General features: G+C 31.1%; 1 protein-coding gene across 1 annotated transcript in view; it reads right to left on the bottom strand.

Moving 5' to 3' along the window:
• Positions 1 to 1519: 1519 nt before the first annotated feature.
• The window catches only part of LOC134680619 (phosphatidylinositol 4-kinase alpha-like), a 70306-nt gene continuing 52886 nt past the window's right edge, over positions 1520 to 18939 (bottom strand). The window contains exons 36-50 of the mRNA XM_063539731.1: positions 16301 to 16366; positions 14325 to 14363; positions 12724 to 12988; positions 12054 to 12186; positions 11299 to 11424; positions 10291 to 10344; positions 9721 to 9841; positions 8591 to 8720; positions 7738 to 7808; positions 7142 to 7214; positions 5671 to 5824; positions 5152 to 5256; positions 4326 to 4451; positions 3586 to 3866; positions 1520 to 2661 (exon numbers count right to left, since the gene is read on the bottom strand). Of these exons, the coding sequence (XP_063395801.1) occupies positions 2436 to 2661; positions 3586 to 3866; positions 4326 to 4451; positions 5152 to 5256; positions 5671 to 5824; positions 7142 to 7214; positions 7738 to 7808; positions 8591 to 8720; positions 9721 to 9841; positions 10291 to 10344; positions 11299 to 11424; positions 12054 to 12186; positions 12724 to 12988; positions 14325 to 14363; positions 16301 to 16366 (1970 nt within the window). The 3' untranslated portion in view covers positions 1520 to 2435. The remainder of the gene's footprint in view (positions 2662 to 3585; positions 3867 to 4325; positions 4452 to 5151; positions 5257 to 5670; positions 5825 to 7141; positions 7215 to 7737; positions 7809 to 8590; positions 8721 to 9720; positions 9842 to 10290; positions 10345 to 11298; positions 11425 to 12053; positions 12187 to 12723; positions 12989 to 14324; positions 14364 to 16300; positions 16367 to 18939) is intronic.

Below are 18939 nucleotides of genomic sequence, written 5' to 3'. Positions count from 1 at the left end.
CAAGTTGACTGGACTTCAACTTTATCAAACACTACCTCGACAAAACCTGAAGCAGGACAGAAAGACGGATGGATGAACAGACGGACGCACAGACAGAAAACATAACGCCCATAAATGGGACATAAAAATCTTATTTGGCATCAAAATTAGAAAGATCATTTCACAGGAAACACGTTTACTCAGTTTTAAGTTGATTAGACTACCTCAACCAAAAACTTTCAACCTGAAGACGACAGACGGATGAACAAACAGAAAAACGAACGGACACACAGACCAGAATACAAAATGTCCATCAATGGGACAAAAAAAGAAGACAAATTGCCAGCCCTGAATAAAGTATTCAGCACATCAGTTTTTTATTTTTTTCACAATATCTTTCACAACTAGCTTTTGTATTTGAGTTGACTTTATGTACCAGTATATTGTCTATTGTATTTTAATTTACCAGTAGTTATACAATTTATTTAACAAGGGGACTTTTGAAATTTAATGGGTCAAATATGAACAAACAAGAATGTGTCCATAGTACACGGATGCCCCACTCGCACTATAATTTTCTATGTTCAGTAGACCGTGAAATTGGGGTCAAAACTTTAATTTTGAATTAAAATTAGAAAGATCATATCATAGGAAACATGTGTACTAAGTTTCAAGTTGATTGGACTTCAACTTCTTTAAAAACTACCTTGACCAAAAACTTTTCCCTGAAGCGAAAGGACGCACGACCGCACAGACGTACAAACGGAGGAACAGACCAGAAAACATAATGCCCTCTTCTATCGTAGGTGGGGCATAAAAAGGGGTGGATACAGCCATTTTTAATAAGGGGGGTTCCAACTATATGTCCCCATTCAAATGCATTGATCATCCAAAAAGGGGGGTTCAACCCCTGGAACCAGCACCCCTAGATCTGACACTGACAAACAAACAAAAATAAAAGAACACACACATTTAATCCGCAGAATATTTTTCGGAAAACTAACTATCATAACTACCAGAATAAATTATTTTCTGAACACGATAGTTTTAGGACTAGCTGATCCTTCAATCCTGTGAGGAGATGCATTATGATATTTAAGTTATTCAAAAACTGCATAAACCACAACAACACAATGGTTTCAATAAGAGTTTATAATTGATTGTTTGTTTATTGAGGTTTATAAGCATCACATTACTTTTAACTTTATCATTGTGGGTGTTTCATTTGTGAAAAGTCCATGCTGATCAAAACTGGTAATTGTTGTCAAATAAGAATGTGGTGGACCACCTAGCCTTGAGCCTGGTTCAAACTTAACAACATCAGAGTTGAGTGACTAGTTATCACTGTAATGAATTATGACCCCTTAATGTTATGACATGTGATCCTTTCTGGATATCCCTAATTGTTTGCATGCCTATTCATGTATAAACATTTGGCTAGAAAACAGATCGTAAATGGATTTCTGATCATTTTAATAAATAAGTTAATACATTACAAATTACATGAAACACTTACATTGAGCATAACAACAAAAGAATTAACATAAAATACTATATGAATTAAAAACAAAAATAAAATACAAAGATTTATCACATATAATAACAAATTTCCTACACATGTGACAACATATAATAATGTAAAACTTTTAGTAGGTAAATAAAAAAAAAATATTAATAAGTTTTTGCAATAAGATTTTGAGAAAAAAATCAAAAGCCATTTATTTATTTAGGATGTTAAAAAAGTAACATAACTTTATCTTGAGAATACAATTAAAAATGGAAATTATCTCACCATGCCAAAATCTGTTGAAATTCCAGGTTTACAATATTATTAATATCATCTAAAATTAGTTAGTATTCTAAGTCAACAATACTTTTTTAACATTGGTTAAAATTTCTGTCAAAATTCATGGTAAACAATACATTTCAAATGTTTTATTTTCCAATTTTTGTCAAAGTAAACAACATATTTCTAATGTTAGTTCAAATTTCTGTTAGAGTTAACAATATATTTATAACAAAAGTTTATTTTTCTGTCATTTTTGTTAGTTAACAATATATCTAAAATTTCAGTCAAAGTGAACAATATTTATAACGTTATCTTAAGTAAACAATTAAAATTAGTTAAATTTCTTTAAATTAAATAATATTTCTAACGCTATCTAAAATTTCTGTCAAAGTAAACAATACTTTAAAATTTCTGTCAAAGTAAACCAAAATAAACAATATATATTCATAACATAATATATTTCTGTCATCATTATAGGAGAACAATATTTTGAATGTTATTTAAAAATTTGTCAATGTAAACAAAATATTTTTACTGTAATTAAAATGTTCAACAATTTTTTCTACAAGTTCTAGGAAAACAATATATTTTTTACTTTAATAAAATTTTCCGACAATATTCTACATGTTCTATGTAAACACTTTATTTCTACGATTATCACAATACATTAATAAGGTATTTGATTCTGTACCCACTGAATCATGTCGTAAGACTTTGATCTAAAACTTAAATAACATTTCTTTATTATCCCCGTCAGAAAAGCTGCAGCTTCTCGATCACTTTTGTCTATTTGTAATCTATATTTCAGTTGTTTGATTGTCTGTCCTCTGAAGCATGGTAATCCTGTATCTAACATCAGTGATACAAGGGAGACAATTTCTTCATGGTAAGGTCTGCAATAAAATAATTAAGTAATAAATAATTATAACTGATTTTTATCTTGCATTTATAAATAATTTTCTAAACTCTAAATTAAAAAAAATATACAATTGAACTGAATTTTAATTCTGAATGGGACAAGCATGGTACATTTAAGGGAAATGTCAAATGCTGCTTTGTAACCATAGAATTGTTTTCCTGTTTTAGAAATCTGGAGGGGTCTTCTCGTATAAATTAGCAATATATTTTATTTAGGAAAGTATGTCTACCTGCAAATTATAACAACATAAACAACAAAAAATAATGCTTAAAAACATGTTTGAATTTTATGCTATAGTGTAAACCTTTCAGACTTGTTACAAAGGTTGATAAATTCTGCACAATCAAGAACATCAATTAAATATTGTGATACTCTATAAATGCATCAATGATTATAAAAACACCACTGAATACTAAAACACAATAGACAACTTTCGAGTTCGATGCATTTTCGTCAAAAACTCTGTTTTTAGTGAATTTCATTTGTGCGTTAAGGGGCGTCTTCACTTCCATTCCAATGTTGAGGGAGTGGTTGGAAAACTATAATTCTATATTGTACAAATTATTCATAATTCGGCAAATTGAGTTCTCAAAATTGACAATCAGCACTGCTGTCATTAGGGAATTGTCATTAAGTGTCTACAGAACAACCATTATTGCTAATTTATCCTGCACAATGACAATCACTAAGACGCTTGATGAAGGTTAATAGTGCAGTGATACAGGCAACCCCCTCTATCTGGTAAATGACGTCATAAAGGTGTGTATAATTGACAAGTTTTTTCCGGTGACAGATGAACTGGAAAGTGGTCTATTGAAAATTAATCTTATTGTAAAAATTAACTATTATTATATATAATATACACTATTGTTAACATAAGTAAAAATTATATACACACCTAACAGCTAAATATCCTTGAACACATAATTCTAAGAAATACTGAAACGGTGGTGCCTCCATATTACCTCCCATTATCATTACCATTTCATCTGTTAACTTTAAATCTGGTTCCCAGCCCAGATTTCCTCCAGGAGAGCTCTCAAACATAAATCCAAAGTCTATATGTATCATGTGACCCTGTTTGTTCAACATTAGATTTCCATTGTGCCGATCTTTGAATTGTAGTAAGTAAGAGACAATACTATATCCAGCCATACTTACAATAAAATTATGCCTTGCCTGTTAAAAGATATAATTTGTTGACATGTTTAATTTATTACAGTTCATACTCAATTATGAAATTAATCACACCTTGCATCAAAAGCATACAAAACTTTACCTCACTCATTATATTGTGGATTCATTTTTTTTTGGTGAGTACCAATTTTTAAGGATGAAGGAAAATTGCACTTTTTGTTGATATTTTATTTTAAGGTTTTGTCGATGTCTGCATAAATTAGTTTAATATAATTAAAATTTTTAGGACATTAGAATTCTTGGTTCTTGAGTAGACAGATTAAAGAATCAAACCTAGAAATTCCTTCAGTTTATTGTGATCTTCATATTTCGTATTTAAAATTCATTTATAAATCTTTGTTCATTTAATGATCCTCTTTCAAATATTTCCTATTTGCAATAACCTGAGATGTTACAATTGTTAATTTCTTTTGTTAATACAGCATGAATACTGTTACTTACATTTTGGAATTCTAATGAGTATTCTTCACCATATGTCTGTATAAAGTACTGGTGTAAGGTGATATCTGTTTCTTTACCTATCTGATCACGTGACTTACTATCTGGTACCACTTCTATCACACCACACTACAATAGAGTATTATCAACATACAGTCAGATCCACCTATAACAGCTCACTGCTGTATTGAATTGATTTCACTACATATTTTTACTGTATTATGATTTTTAGAATCTCAATAATGCATTTCTAATAAAGCATGGAATCCTGGAAAAGTACTTTAAAATGAACCTGTGCACAAACTTTTATTATAGTATTCGGGTTACATCCATAACCACGGGGATCAATGGGTTTGTACAAACCCATCTTGAAAACAAATAAGCACTGTTTGAGTCGACGTTCTGTTTGGATTATAACTGTTAAAGTTGAGTATGATTGTATTGAATCCCGCCACCCAAAACCCTGCCCACCCAATCCCAATGATATTTTTTACTCACTATGTCTATGAACAACGCCAAAGCTGAATAATTCACGTTTAATCCTAATATTGCAATCTATTTTGAAGTATACCACCTAAATCTTATATTGGGTTTACATATGCATCATGTATTTATATCATACCCCTAAAGTTGAAATTTATGCAATAAAATATGAATAACATGTACTTTTCTCAGACAATCTTTATGTTGTTTTAAAATTGAAATATACACTATAAAAGAATACCATTAATCAAAGGTATTGCTAAACCTTTCAAGGGTACCCAATAGGCAGAGTATGTATTTTAGTCAAAATTGTGTTAGGACATATACTTTCAACACCTGTCCTTACCCCTGGAGCTGTAGGCACCACTCTGTATGGTTTCAGGAATATCTCCAGACCAGATTGTTGAAATACATTCTTAAACATTTCTATAAACTGAATTGCTAGAGTATCCTAAAAAACAAAAATAATACTTTATAATATGTGCATTATTAAATTTGTTTGTTTGACATATTTGTTTTCCTTTTATTCTTTAGTCATAAATGAGGCTGTTAGTCTTCTCCTTTGAATTGTTTTACATTTTCTCATGTTGAAGCCTTTTAATTTCTAACTATATCAGTATAAAATTGAGAATGGAAATGGGGAATGTGTCAAAGAGACAACAACCCGACCATATAAAAAAAACAATAATAACAGCAGAAGGTCACCAACAGGTCTTCAATGTAGCGATAAATTCCCGCACCCGAGGCGTCCTTCAGCTGGCCACAAAACAAATATATACTAGTTCAGTATGGTTTTTTTAAGACAATAATAAGCTTGCTGATTTGATATGCCTGTCGAGAATTAAACAAGTCAATCCCAACTCACCTGTCTAATGTCATCTCCTACTTTAAATATACAAGCCTGCCAATATTCACTGCCCATGCTAACATTGATGTTGTGACCTAGACCAAGTTCCTCTAACTTATTTACACCACATCTCTGTACTTTGAAATTTGCCAGGAAAGGTGCTTTAGCAGCGCTGGAAAAGAAAATCAAGCAAAACGTTTAAAAATAATTGTATTTTACAGTTTTCATGCTTAACCAGAGGCAAATCAGCCCAGGTTTGTATAATAGCTTTTGGTCTGTAAAACTCATATCTACAGACGAAGACAATAAGAAAAAAAGTCATAAATTGAGTTCCAAGTCTTTGAATTAAAAGGTATTCATACAAAACTGATGCTATTTTTGCCTTATGGTATGTAAAAGCATAAAAAAGACAGAGTAGAGTTTAATAAAAAAAAATAAAAAATAAAGACACAGTAAGAGTTTAATAAAAAAATAAAAAAATAACCCTTTTTTTTTTAAATTTGATTAAATAAATCAAAATTTGATTAAATAAATCAAAATTTGATTAAATAAATCAAAATTTGATTAAATAATTAAAATTTGATTGAATAAATCAGAATTTGATTAAATAATTCAAAATTTGATTAAATAATTCAAAATTCAATTAAATAAATCAAAATTTGATTAAATAACAAATTGAAGAAATTAAGGAAACTCTTACAGCATATAAATGGCCACAACTTTTGACCCTCTCTCTGACTTATACCACCTCTTGTCGCCGTTCAGAACTAAAGGGCCTATCTAAACTCATATATGCAAATATTTCTGTCATTATTCAAAATCACAAAAAATCTGTAAAATTTGACATCATTATATAAAGTAATTGTTGCATGATGATGACGTCAGTATGGTTTAACCATGTATCATTTCTTCAGGGATTCATTTCAATGTTAAGACAGTCACCTGTTACTTTCTGGTAGCTGTAGTCTAAACAAAATGGAATTAACAAGTGAAACTGCGAGCTACTGCTCACTGATGATACCACCGCCGCAAGTGGATAATATTAATAGTGTAAAAATATGCAAGTGTTCGGTAAACAGGAAGTTGTCAAGTGATGAATCTGAAAACGCATCACACAGTAGAGCTGACTTATATAAATCCTGAAACCAAATTTCAGAAATCCTTGTATTGTAGTTCCTGAGAATAATGTGACGAAAATTTTCAACTTGGCTATCATGTGTAAAATCATACAAGTGTTCGGCTAACAGGAAGTTGTCAAGTGATCAATCTGAAAACGCATCACACGGTATAGCTGACTTAGATAAACCCAGATACCAAATTTCAGAAATCCTTGATTGTAGTTCCTGAGAAAAATGCGACGAAAAATATTCATAGGACGGACAGACTGACTGACGGACGGACAGACAGAGGTAAAACAGTATACCCCCCTTTTTTAAAGCGGGGGTATAAAAATAAAATTCACAAACTTTGTAATGTTGAGTGTACTAACCTCTGCATGGGTGTACCAGAATTATAGTCAATATCTGTCACAATAGCTTCAGGATTAGAGGGTAAATAACATCCTGAAATAAAACAAAATGTATACAATATAAAATAAAAAATAGGGTATGATTGCAGATAACATTTCCCCAATTATTTCTAGAATTTAATAATGGTGTAAGACAGATCTAACTTCTAACTTTTAAGATGAGAAGTGGAAATATGGTCACTAGGATATTCCTGATAAGCAGTATAACCCATGCTTAAAAGGTTTTTTCCCCTGATCAATATTTGTTAAAATTAAGGAACTTTAATATGATGCCTTGTGTAGAAAGAGGGCTAGGCTCCCTATACATTGAAATACCCATACAACATCTTTTTTATGGTAAAAAACATGCTATTTTTGAATGAAATTTTCTTTTCAGTGGCAGTCAATTTCTCAACCTTCTTTATTGCTGGCTTATTTGTAGAAACAACCAATCTGTTATCTTCCTGAATATTCATTAAGTATAAATCTTTTGAATTCAGGAAAGTGAACTACCACAAGATCACTAAAAAGAAGTTGCCAGTAAACATTAGTAAATAAATAAAGTGTAAACTTTTTACCAGGTCTCAGTTTTACTTTCTTCAATTCATCTAAACAAGCCTTCTTCCTCTCTGGGCCTTTTGGAAAGGGTCTGAAATAAACAAAACAATGTTTATGTGTATTATTCATAATGCTTGCCATATTCACATTTCTTATTGACAAATAAACTAAACTAAACTTCCCCTTTATGTCTGTATTTTGGATATATGCTAGATATGATCATTTTTGTATTATGAACAGGTTTAAATTTTTTCAAGAGTTATCTAGATTGAGATACCTAAGGATGTACTTGGGTGAGGTTTTGGAATAAGTGTCAAATGTTCAAACTCCATACAGACCAAGGTAAAATATTTTGCCCCATAACACCCATTTATCTTTTAACGTAATACTTAAAAGCTTATAAAAGTCATTTGACAAAATTTAAGCAGATTCTTGATTTTCTTTCTTTTGATATGAAACCTAAATAATACCAATGCAAATATAAGGCAAATGTTCGAGTCATATTTTATAAAACAAATATCTTGACTAACTAATACTTTTCAAGCTAAAAGTATCAATTTTGAATTCTTGATTTATCTTATTTTACCTTAGATCACATAAGTTCATCCTTAGTATATTTATCTCTATAATTTTTAATAATTCAACGCGTTTTCATTGTGAAAAGATGGTAGGCACACACCCCTAATCAAATACAGGAAAACAAGAATTGATCCTCAGAAATGACATAAATCAAAATGGTGTTAAACCACATTATTTGTTTGTTTGTCTTTTATTTTTTTAGCCATAGCATTGTCAAACACAGTTAGTTTGTTTTCAATCTATGAAGTTGACTGTTTCTCTGGTATCTTTCGCTTCTCTTTTATTTATTCTTACCTGATTCTACCTGATATGGAGGTAATTTCATCAAAGAATTCAAACTCTCTCTCATAAAACTCTAATGCCGGTCCTGATAGAGATTTCTTTATATTATCCATCAGTGTGTCTAACAAATCACCAATATCCTCTGTAAATAAGATAACACATTGTCCATGTATAATATGCGTGTGTATGTAATTTACACATTATTTATCAACATGCTCATATTAAAATAGGCATATCCAATTCAAACTTTCAACTTATGAAATCTGAACTGTATTTTTACACAGAATAAAGAAAAGATTTATGATCCTACAGTGAATGCTAAATTAAAACAATAGACAACTTTCGAGTTCGATGCATTTCCGTCAAAAACTCTGGTTTTAGTGAACGTCATAAGTGAGTTTAGGGGCATTGTCACTTCCTTTCCAATGTTGAGCGAGTGGTTGGAAAACTATAATTCTATATTGTATGAATTATTCGGCAAATTGAATTCTCAAAATTGACAATCAGCACTGCTGTCATTAGAGAATTGTTATTAAGTACCTACATTACAACAATTATTTCAAGTTTATCCTGCACAATGACAATCATTAAGACGCTTGATGAACGTTAATAGTGCAGGGATACAGGCGACCCCCTCTATCTTGTAAAGGACGTCACAAAGGCGCGTATAATTGACGAGTTTTTTACGGTGACGTATGAACTCGAAAGTGGTCTTTTACAATTCACCAAACAGTAATAAATGAGCAAGAGGTACTGTCAATTCATTTGTTTTTGGTATATACCAATTTTTGTGCATTGACCAGAACTTGTTTTAACCTTGATATTTTATTTTGATGGTTTTCCCAAAGTCTGTATACACATAAGAAAATGTGCAATTCATTGAAAATTCTAATTCTCAGTTTATTTGTACCCACAAAATTGCAATGTTTTTTGTTTATTGTTGAAGGCTTTACACTTGCCTTTAATTGCTTACATTCACTTTATTTGAACTTTGGTAGATAGTTGTCTCATTGGCAATCATACCACATCTCCTTATTTTTATAAAGCTTTTTAAAAGATTCTTAAAATCATAAACAAAATCATAGGTTTTGTACAAATGCTCCTGAAGACCATCTGTTGAATTACCAATACTAAGGACTTACCATCTTTTATTGTAGCCTCTTCATCAGTAAATTTGTTAGTTTGCATGTTCCACAATAACTGATGAGCCAGTAACTGAGACTTCTTAGATACCCATAAAATAAAATCTGTCACATAGCCCATCTGTGTAATAGAAAACAAACATTATTTAAATTATTCTCAAAATTTGTGATGATAAGTTCCTGTCATCAATGGGGATCTCATTGGGGGGGTTCTAATCCCGGATCCTGCTTACTGTTTTGACAGATTCCTGTATCCCGCTAACACTATGTATGTAAGCAACTCTCATTTTTTTGGCGATTCCCATGTCCTGCTAGACTTAATTTCACGTTTTCATGGCACATTAATTTGACTTTCAAGTGTCATGCTTACAACAAATCGGCAATCCTGAGTCACGCTTAGACCCCAATGAGACCCACATCAATGGGAATTGTTAAGACTATGAAAAGAAAGAATTACTTGTTTAGCTAAATGCAAGGGAACTACAATTAGCTTGTACAATGTCCACAGCATTTGAAACAAAATTATTTATTTCTTTAGTCACAATATCTAATACTATACACTATACTTACAGTATCAAACCTTAACGCCTGAACAAGTTGTGGAATGTAAAACAATAAAGATTCCTGAAAAAAATAGAAATACACATTGTCAAATAGCATTCTTAAAAAGACAAAACCAAAGTCAACCTGTTCAGAAGTATGTGAGCTATGTAAAAAGATTACAGAAATATATGTTGGACAAATAACTAATGGATGGATACAGAAAATTCAGAATAGCCCAACTGGAAATTCTATTATTTGCAAAAAGTACCAAATTTACTTTTAAAATTGAGAATGGAAGTGGGGAATGAGTCAAAGAGACAATAACCCGACCAAACAGCAGATATCAGCCAAATGTGTTCATAATATATTTTATAAATGTTATTTATAAATAATTTTTAGCTATTTACATTGGAATGAATCACTGATGAATTAAAAAAATAACTGTGACCTTCTGTTAACTAATGATTTTCCCTCAAAAGTATTCACCAAACAGTTAGTTTATAAGCATATACTAGTACAGGATGTGAAAATTTTATACATGTATATATGTTATGTGTAAGAATTTTATGTGTAAGAATATATAAGTATTTGGTAAAACAGAGGTTGATGAGTGATAAATGTGAAATTCATTTCACAGTATGTGATATGGGTTTTGCTCATAGTTGAAGGCTATACAGTGACCTATAGTTGTTAATTTCTGTTTCTTCTGTCTCTTGCTATTAACATACCACATCTTCTATTTTATATTTACATAAAGCCTGATAACAAATCACAGGAAGCTTACATTAGTAGTTTCTATGAAAAGTGAGACAAAATTTAATGGACACAGACAGAAGAATGAAAGGACAGACGGACTGAAATGGGTAAACTAATATATCCTTCCTTTTGAAGCAGAGATATTGTTAAGTTCACAATATGTCAGGTAGCAGATATAGGTACAAATATTCGTGTTTACAAACCAATGTTTTGACAAAATTTTGTGAATCTTGACCTGCCAAGCAGTAACATGTTAGCAAATATTGAACAGTCACTTACAGGTTCATGAGTTCTAAGTACTCTAACAGCATATTGAGCAGTCAATGGATGTGGAGGATACTGTCTGGAGAAGTAAGACAAGGCATTCACTGGAGAAATCTTACACCAGGTTAATATGTGCACTATCTGAAAATATAAAAAAGTACAAATAAGCTTGGTTGACATCACAATAAAAACAGCATAAGTTGATGCTTTTTAAGATGTTCCTGAATGTGCAATATAAGCCTTAGAAATTGTCTTCTGTTAAGAGATGTCTTTCTGGCAAAGGTGTAATTTAGAGTTGTCAGTCTTAATGACATTCAGGACACTGTGGCATAAGGTATAGGTATATCAAATATTTTGGCTTTAAGCATAAATGAGGAAACATGAATTGTATGTATAAATTGGTGCAGAAAGATTTGTAATGTTTTAATGTTAATGTTGATTTTTTCAATTTATCCATTATTTAGAGGAAAAAATATGTATATATCTATATAAAATGATGAAGCTCTGTTGAAATTAAAGTAAATGATTGTGTGTTATACCAAGCTGATACCATAAACATTGTCAAAAATTGTTACATATTTTTTTAAACATCCTGGAAATATGTTTTCCATGTAGAGCTCACACAAAATAAGTTGGGGGACTGGTAGGAATGTATTTGGAATGTATTTAGAAATTGGAATCTACATATTATTTAAGATTTTATGTTAAGAGATGTGTACCGGTAATGACATTAAAGACACCTAAAAGTCAAAAAAGTATAGTATACTGACCTCCTTTGCCTCTGCCTCTAAACTCTGAGGAGTTACTAGGAAATGTACAGCTTCTGGAATGTGACTAACAGCACCAGGATTTAACCTAACTAACCTCCGGACTTCTCGACTCACCATTGCAGAATTGGTAAATCTGAAATTTAAAACATTTAAAATTAAAGACAGAAATGTACCAACATCTGGTAAATTTTCAATTTAAATAAAAATAAATTTTAAAGGGGTTCTACCAAGACAATTTAGTTTCTCAATGTAATCAATCTTTCCTACTCACAAAAGACTGAAGTCTTTTAAAAACAGTAAAAACTCTTCATGAAACCTGGATTTTGCTTCCTGCCCTGTGGGAGAGGTGAACAATCATCACTAACTGCTATTTTACAGATAGGTAAATCAAAGCTATATACAAATGTTTGATTCAAGATTTAAATTCCTACATTTTGTTCATACCTATATTTTGGCATTGCAAGATCAAGTGTTTTCTTTGGCTGTTAATGACGTTTTTACATTGAATCCACTGCTTATTGGATGCTAAATGAATGCTATTTTAGTTTCAAAAACATTTTTTTTTTATAAATTGTTATATTCATTATTGGCTTTGAGATAGTTTTAAGTGCCAGCATGCACTCTCTGATCTCCAATTTGTGTCTTAAGTATTTTTGCTAGTCATTCTTACCGCAGAGGTAGATAAACAGCTAGGAGAGGAGAAATATCCCATGACAGCCTCACATGCTCTCTCCATGTCTTCTCAATGATTGGCTGATTTAACCACAATGTCACTTTATCATCATCAGGGAATTTCCTTTCTGGGTTGTCTAATGGATTATGCCATGTGATCATAGACTCTATCAATGAGGCAACAAATGTCAGAATGAGGTTCCTTTTCTTAATGTATTCCTTTACATATCCTGAACTGGTATTCTGGGACTTCCTGGTCCCACCTAAAAATAAACAACAGCCATTTTGTTTTGATTAGGACATTTCATTTAGATATACTTGTTTTTCAATAAATATGCAATAATAATGAATACCAGAATAAGATTTATGATTTCTATGTACTTATAAATTATACAAGAATGTTTAGTAAAAAACATTTTCAAAAAGAGAAATTCTGCTATTTATTCATTGGTCACATGTATATGCATAACTATCATTAAACTTTATGGATCTTTATATCAGTGTTATCTATCATAAATTAGTTAAGATATGGTAACAACAAATTTTTTTCACCTCTATTTTTTATATAAAATTGCTTATTTTTGTTTGTTTAAGGGCAAGATTTATCTACATTTTAGTCAAAAAACTCCCTAACAGTTCTTTCGTCTTTCAAAACAAAATATCAACCCAAAACAAAACTCATGCTATTCCACTTCCCATGCACTCTCACCACTGTCATCTTGATTTGAATTTTATGAAAGGTCTATACTCATAAAAATCTTCATTCTTTAAGATAGAAATACTTAGTAACTTTTTTTGAAGGGATCAAGTTTAGGAAAAAGAAAAATTAAAAAAGGAAATTGAATATTTTTTATCTTTCCCAGATAAAAGGACAATAACTATATGTAAAAATGACTTTTCGTTTGTTCTTACAACCTTTATATTAATTTGTTAGAGAAATGAAGGCTTCAGAGCAAATGCATTATAACAAAAACTTTCAAGGGGCATAGCACTTATTTTTCGAAAGTGTCAACGTCTAAATTGCCCCCCAAAAAAGTAGGTTTGAAAAATAAAAAACACCGGTAAAAACTACATGCAATATTTCACTCTCTACCTAAAGAATTTCTAGATCATCCATCATACTAATTACAGATATACTATCACAACCAGATATCTTTTTATGTACCAAAAATTAAAGTGATAAGCAAAATTCCAGGCTAAATAACTTGACAAAGATTTATCTACATGTCTTCCTAAAGTTGCATGTTTCTGTCTATATTTGTGAATGGGCAAACAAAAATGATGAGTTCTTATGGTGAAAATTGCACCTTTAACAAGTTTGCTACCACTTTCTGTATGTGTCATGTCCCATGTCAGGAGCGTTGTTTGTAGTAATAAAAACATGCTATAATTTTTGAATTTAAAGTCATTTGCACAAAAAAAACATCACAAGAAGCCCCCATTTTCCATGTTTATCAATAGATTAATAATAATAATATAAATCAAAGAACATAAAACGACAAATTTTCAATGTCAAATCATTTGGCCTGGAATTTTTAAAACAAAATAACAGAGTAAATTCAATCCTGGTGCCTATATACTGATGCAGCAGTTACTCACTAAAATCTGACCTCGTGTCAGGCACATGTAATAAATTAGCTGTAATCATAAGTATACTAATGAACATGTAATAGGTTAGTCATATACTAATGTACATTGTAAGCATATACGATATACTTTTGTACTATAGGTATATATGTAATGGATTGAATTAAAATATAGTAATTGCATCAATAACTAAATAAATATAATATACTCCTTAACAAATCCCTAATAAATATAATATACTCCTTAACAAATCTCTATCTGTAAAAAATACCTTCAGTCATTCTGAAATTAAAGGTTCATGACAATTTTGTGACAATAGACATGCTAGTATCTTTAATGGATTGAATATTGTATAAAAATAATTTTAGTTTTTTTTACATACATTTGATGAGTATGAACAAAGCAATATATGTATAATGATACATGCAAAGAAACTTCCAACAAACTTTATAATGCCAAATTCCCTGATTTACTCAAGCTATGAAAGACACTGAAATCTAATTAAACTTCAAACAGTTGCTTCAATGAATTACCAATCTCAATTCAGATGCAATTTGAAAAATATTATACATTTACAAAGCAAAGCAGTCAGAATGTATTAAAACATGCCTAAAATTTCATTAAATTGGATGATTAACAATATGGTTACATTAATTGATAGTCTCAGTTTAAGAATATGTAAAAGAGAATGTACTTTTTGTGTTAGGCCATTTTAACTAACTTTTAGAATTCATCCAACCCTCACCAAAATATGCCATTCCCCTATTGTTTTCATATATCAAAATACATGAAATACTTACTATTTTCATACATGCCACTTCTTACATGAGAATAAATCTTTTATCAAAATGGAATTCATATTCACTCAAAACAATATTAATAATCAGCTTAATTAACTTGAAACTTTCAAAGGTTTATAGAGGGGTGATAGGAGGGGTCCTGATCCCGAAATCCCGGGCTTGAAAACAAGAAATCCTGAGGTCCCGAATTTAAATAAAGTAAATTCCAACAACCCGAAATCCGAAAAAAAGAATTCCAATATCCTCAAAGGGTCAATCCCGAAATCCTTAGCTTAAAAATACTCGACCCTGGAGTCCCGATAAAGGTCCTATCCCCCTTCTTTATAAGAGTTCTGTTGTTTTCTAGGAATTTTAACATTTTTTTATTATGAACTTATTCAAATAGACCAATCATAATATATCAATTTGATGGGAAAAGGTGACAAAAAAATTGTTGTCATCACAACAATTGGAATCTATTACAAAATACAGCAGTAGAATCTATCGGTAAATTGAAATGACCAGTTATAAAATAGACACTTCATGGATATGTTTTCATCGTAATGCATTGAAATATTTAAGTACAGATATAGTTAACATGCGTTTTAGTAGTAAATAGCAGATGTACTCTGGATTTATCATAATTCACTGAATTTAGAGACATAGGTGAAGAAAGTAAAATGTGGTTCAAATTCAATACAAAAGGAGCATATCACTTTAAACCCTCAGATTTGAGCTTGCGTAATTTTATTCATCCCTATACTGTGGATTTAATATTATGTGTGAACACTAATTCTAATCCTGTCCTTAAGGCTTTAATGCAGAATTTGCCTCATCCATGAGAAAAGAAAACTGTTCATATCATTTCTTCAAAAATAGATGGAATACACAAAAACAAAATTCATACCTAGTGACTAAAATAATGTTTTGAACTTTTCACTCTAATTTCAGTGATATACAATAAAACATGCAATAAATGAAAGTGAATATGAGTAAACCATTGTTGTTTTACATACATGAGCAGTGTGATGAATATGTATGAAACATTTGCCACTGGATGTAACGCAACCAACAGATATTTAGAAATGAATTAAAAATTTAAGATTTAATTAATTGAGACAAAGATTTCAGGATTGCATTCAAAAAATTTATTGGACCTATTCTATTGTTAGAGGGGTACACATTCCCAAATAATTTGAATTAACATACGATTATACGGTTTGTTTACAGAGCAATCAGCGATCCTATTTAACGTATGGTAAAGATCAGGTCTACCTACAAGTGAAATATTTATACATGATTTATACAAAGAAAAATGATGAGTTCAATTGTTCAATATTAAAATAAGAAAGATTGGAATTATTGCCACCATTTATTTTTTTTAATTTGGACAAAATACAAAAAAAATGTGAACAAAATCATGCATACAAGCCAATTTTTATGAAGTAACAAAAAAATAACACAATGTAAACTATAATAAAAATAGTAGAATGCACATATCTCAACATATACCTGCTAATCTTTGATGATATTTGTGATCATATGACATATACACTGTAGTACACAAAGAAACCCATTCAAATAAATCACTTTTAAAACAACATTTTTTTCTTCCAAGTTCATAAAACTCTCTGAAGTTATCAGATCTTTCTCTACTTAAATATTCAGGTACACAATCTATTGGGGATTTTTTTTAAGATTTTTGAAAAATTGACCTAAAATTAACCTTTACCCATTCATAAGTTTAAAACCAATCTTAAAACATAACCTTAACCTTAACCCTAAAAAATCCACCTTTACACTAAAGTTAAGTTAAGGGAATACGATACAGTAGCAGGGGCAGATAATAACGTTTTCAAAACTGTTCGTGTTGTTTTCGCGACGTTGGTAACCAGGACGTTGTAATTTCGCGATGTTTCTAATAAAAACGTTAACATTTCGCGAAAGTCATATTTCGCGGAATATTCACTGACGTCATCAATTTCGATTGTGCGAATTAAAAAGTGGCCATGCCGTTTCTCAAAGACGGAGAAATCCGCCGAAAAGCAGTGAGATTAAAGGAAATACTTGAGATGTACACAAATAGATCAAATACGAAATTGACGGAAATGTTAATAGACACAGAAGAGAGAACTGACTGTATAACATGGAAAGACGGAGGAAGAATTGTGGAGCTTTTTAGTTTGGCACTGAATAACTGCCAAAAGAGCACGGCCCAGCGAAATCTGCTCAGTGTAGAGAAAGAAAAATTGCAAGCGATTAGGTCTATCTTACTATTCGTTGCTTAAACTGTAACATGCTGAAAAAGCATTTTACCGATAACACAAAACGACCTGCAATAGCTAATTATGAGGATTGGTAGCTGCTAACGTCCAGTGGCAAATATTTAATTGCACATTTATGACATCCAGATATTATTTTAATGAAACTTAAAGAAATGAGTAAACGTATGAACCCGTGATTAATGAGAAAAATTTAACAAAACATATGGCGTGTAGGGTGGCTGAATCGGGTCTGGTGTTGAAATCCATACACAAAAAAAAAACTTACCGATTTTAATTGATATTTTAAAAACATATGATATTGTATGTGTATGTAGAAAAACTGTCAATAAAAGTCCGTTAAAAAGATTTCCAAAAATATATTGTTGTCGTTTTTGGTTTGAATTTTAGCAAAATATAACCAATAGATACAGAATAGTGTCACACGTTAGTTATTCTTTTTGTATATGAAACTGGATGCAATAGACCAAAAGAAGAAAATGCTGTTAAAAAGGCTTGTAATTGAATGATGTCATTTGGTATTTTTCATCATATTTGTGTTTTGTTCATTGTTTTGTACTTAAACCCGTTTGAGTTGTTTTGCATTTGTCATCACGATAGGGGGCCTTTCATAGCTTACTATGCGGTATGGGTTTTACTCATTGTTGAAGGCCGTCCGATGTCATATAGTCGTTTGGTCATTTGGTTTCTTGTTGAGATTTGCGTCATTGGTAACCATACCATGTCTTCCAACTAGTATTTTTATAAGCATGTCTCTATTGTTCTTCAATGTATTGAGAGATAAAAATTGAAGTATCGGCAAATCTACTCAAATTGCAGACAGACAGATCAGAAAGTGTAAACACATTGTCGTATAGTTAGACGATCTGACAGACGAACAACTTGTTTTCAAGGGGATTTCATTGGGGGTTCTGATCCCGGATCCCTCTTATTGTTTTGTCAAATTCCCGTATCCCGCTTACAATTACGTAAGCAATTTTCATTTTTTTTTGGTGATTTCCCTGGTCCTGATAGACCTCATTTCCCGTTTTCACGACACAATAATTTGACTTTCACGTGTCACGCTTACAAAAAATCGGCAATCCCGTGTCACGATTCGACCCCAATGAGACCCACTTACAAGATAGCTCTACTTCTAGACAAACAAGTATGCCAATATTCATACGTATACGCCGTAATAAAGGTTATGTTACTTATCTATTGATAAAGACATCGTACAATGTTATTCTCTTATACTGGCTGCTGTACTTCCTATGAACAATTATATTACAACCTCATTTTCGGTCGATTGGGGCAATAATGGCATGAGTAAAGTTGTACAAATTAAACCGGCTCTTATTATAAAACAAGAAGTACTGATTATAATTTAAATTTGAAAGATGTTTATCTGAAAAAATCAAAATACGTCGGGACCTTTTAAAGTCCTGTTGACGATACGGTATCGTCATTGTTGAAGGTAATAGTGTTGTCAATTCATATTACCGCCTCACTTAATTTATAGTTGGTTCACATTTTGTCATGTCAATAATGTTGTCTATCCTCTTACAGGAGACTACATAAAGCAAT

The sequence above is a fragment of the Mytilus trossulus genome, chromosome 8, assembly GCF_036588685.1.
Source record: "Mytilus trossulus isolate FHL-02 chromosome 8, PNRI_Mtr1.1.1.hap1, whole genome shotgun sequence".
Classification (NCBI taxonomy): Eukaryota; Metazoa; Mollusca; class Bivalvia; order Mytilida; family Mytilidae; genus Mytilus; species Mytilus trossulus.
The sequence above is the reverse complement of the archived record's forward strand: the minus strand, read 5'-3'. Positions and strand labels throughout refer to the sequence as shown.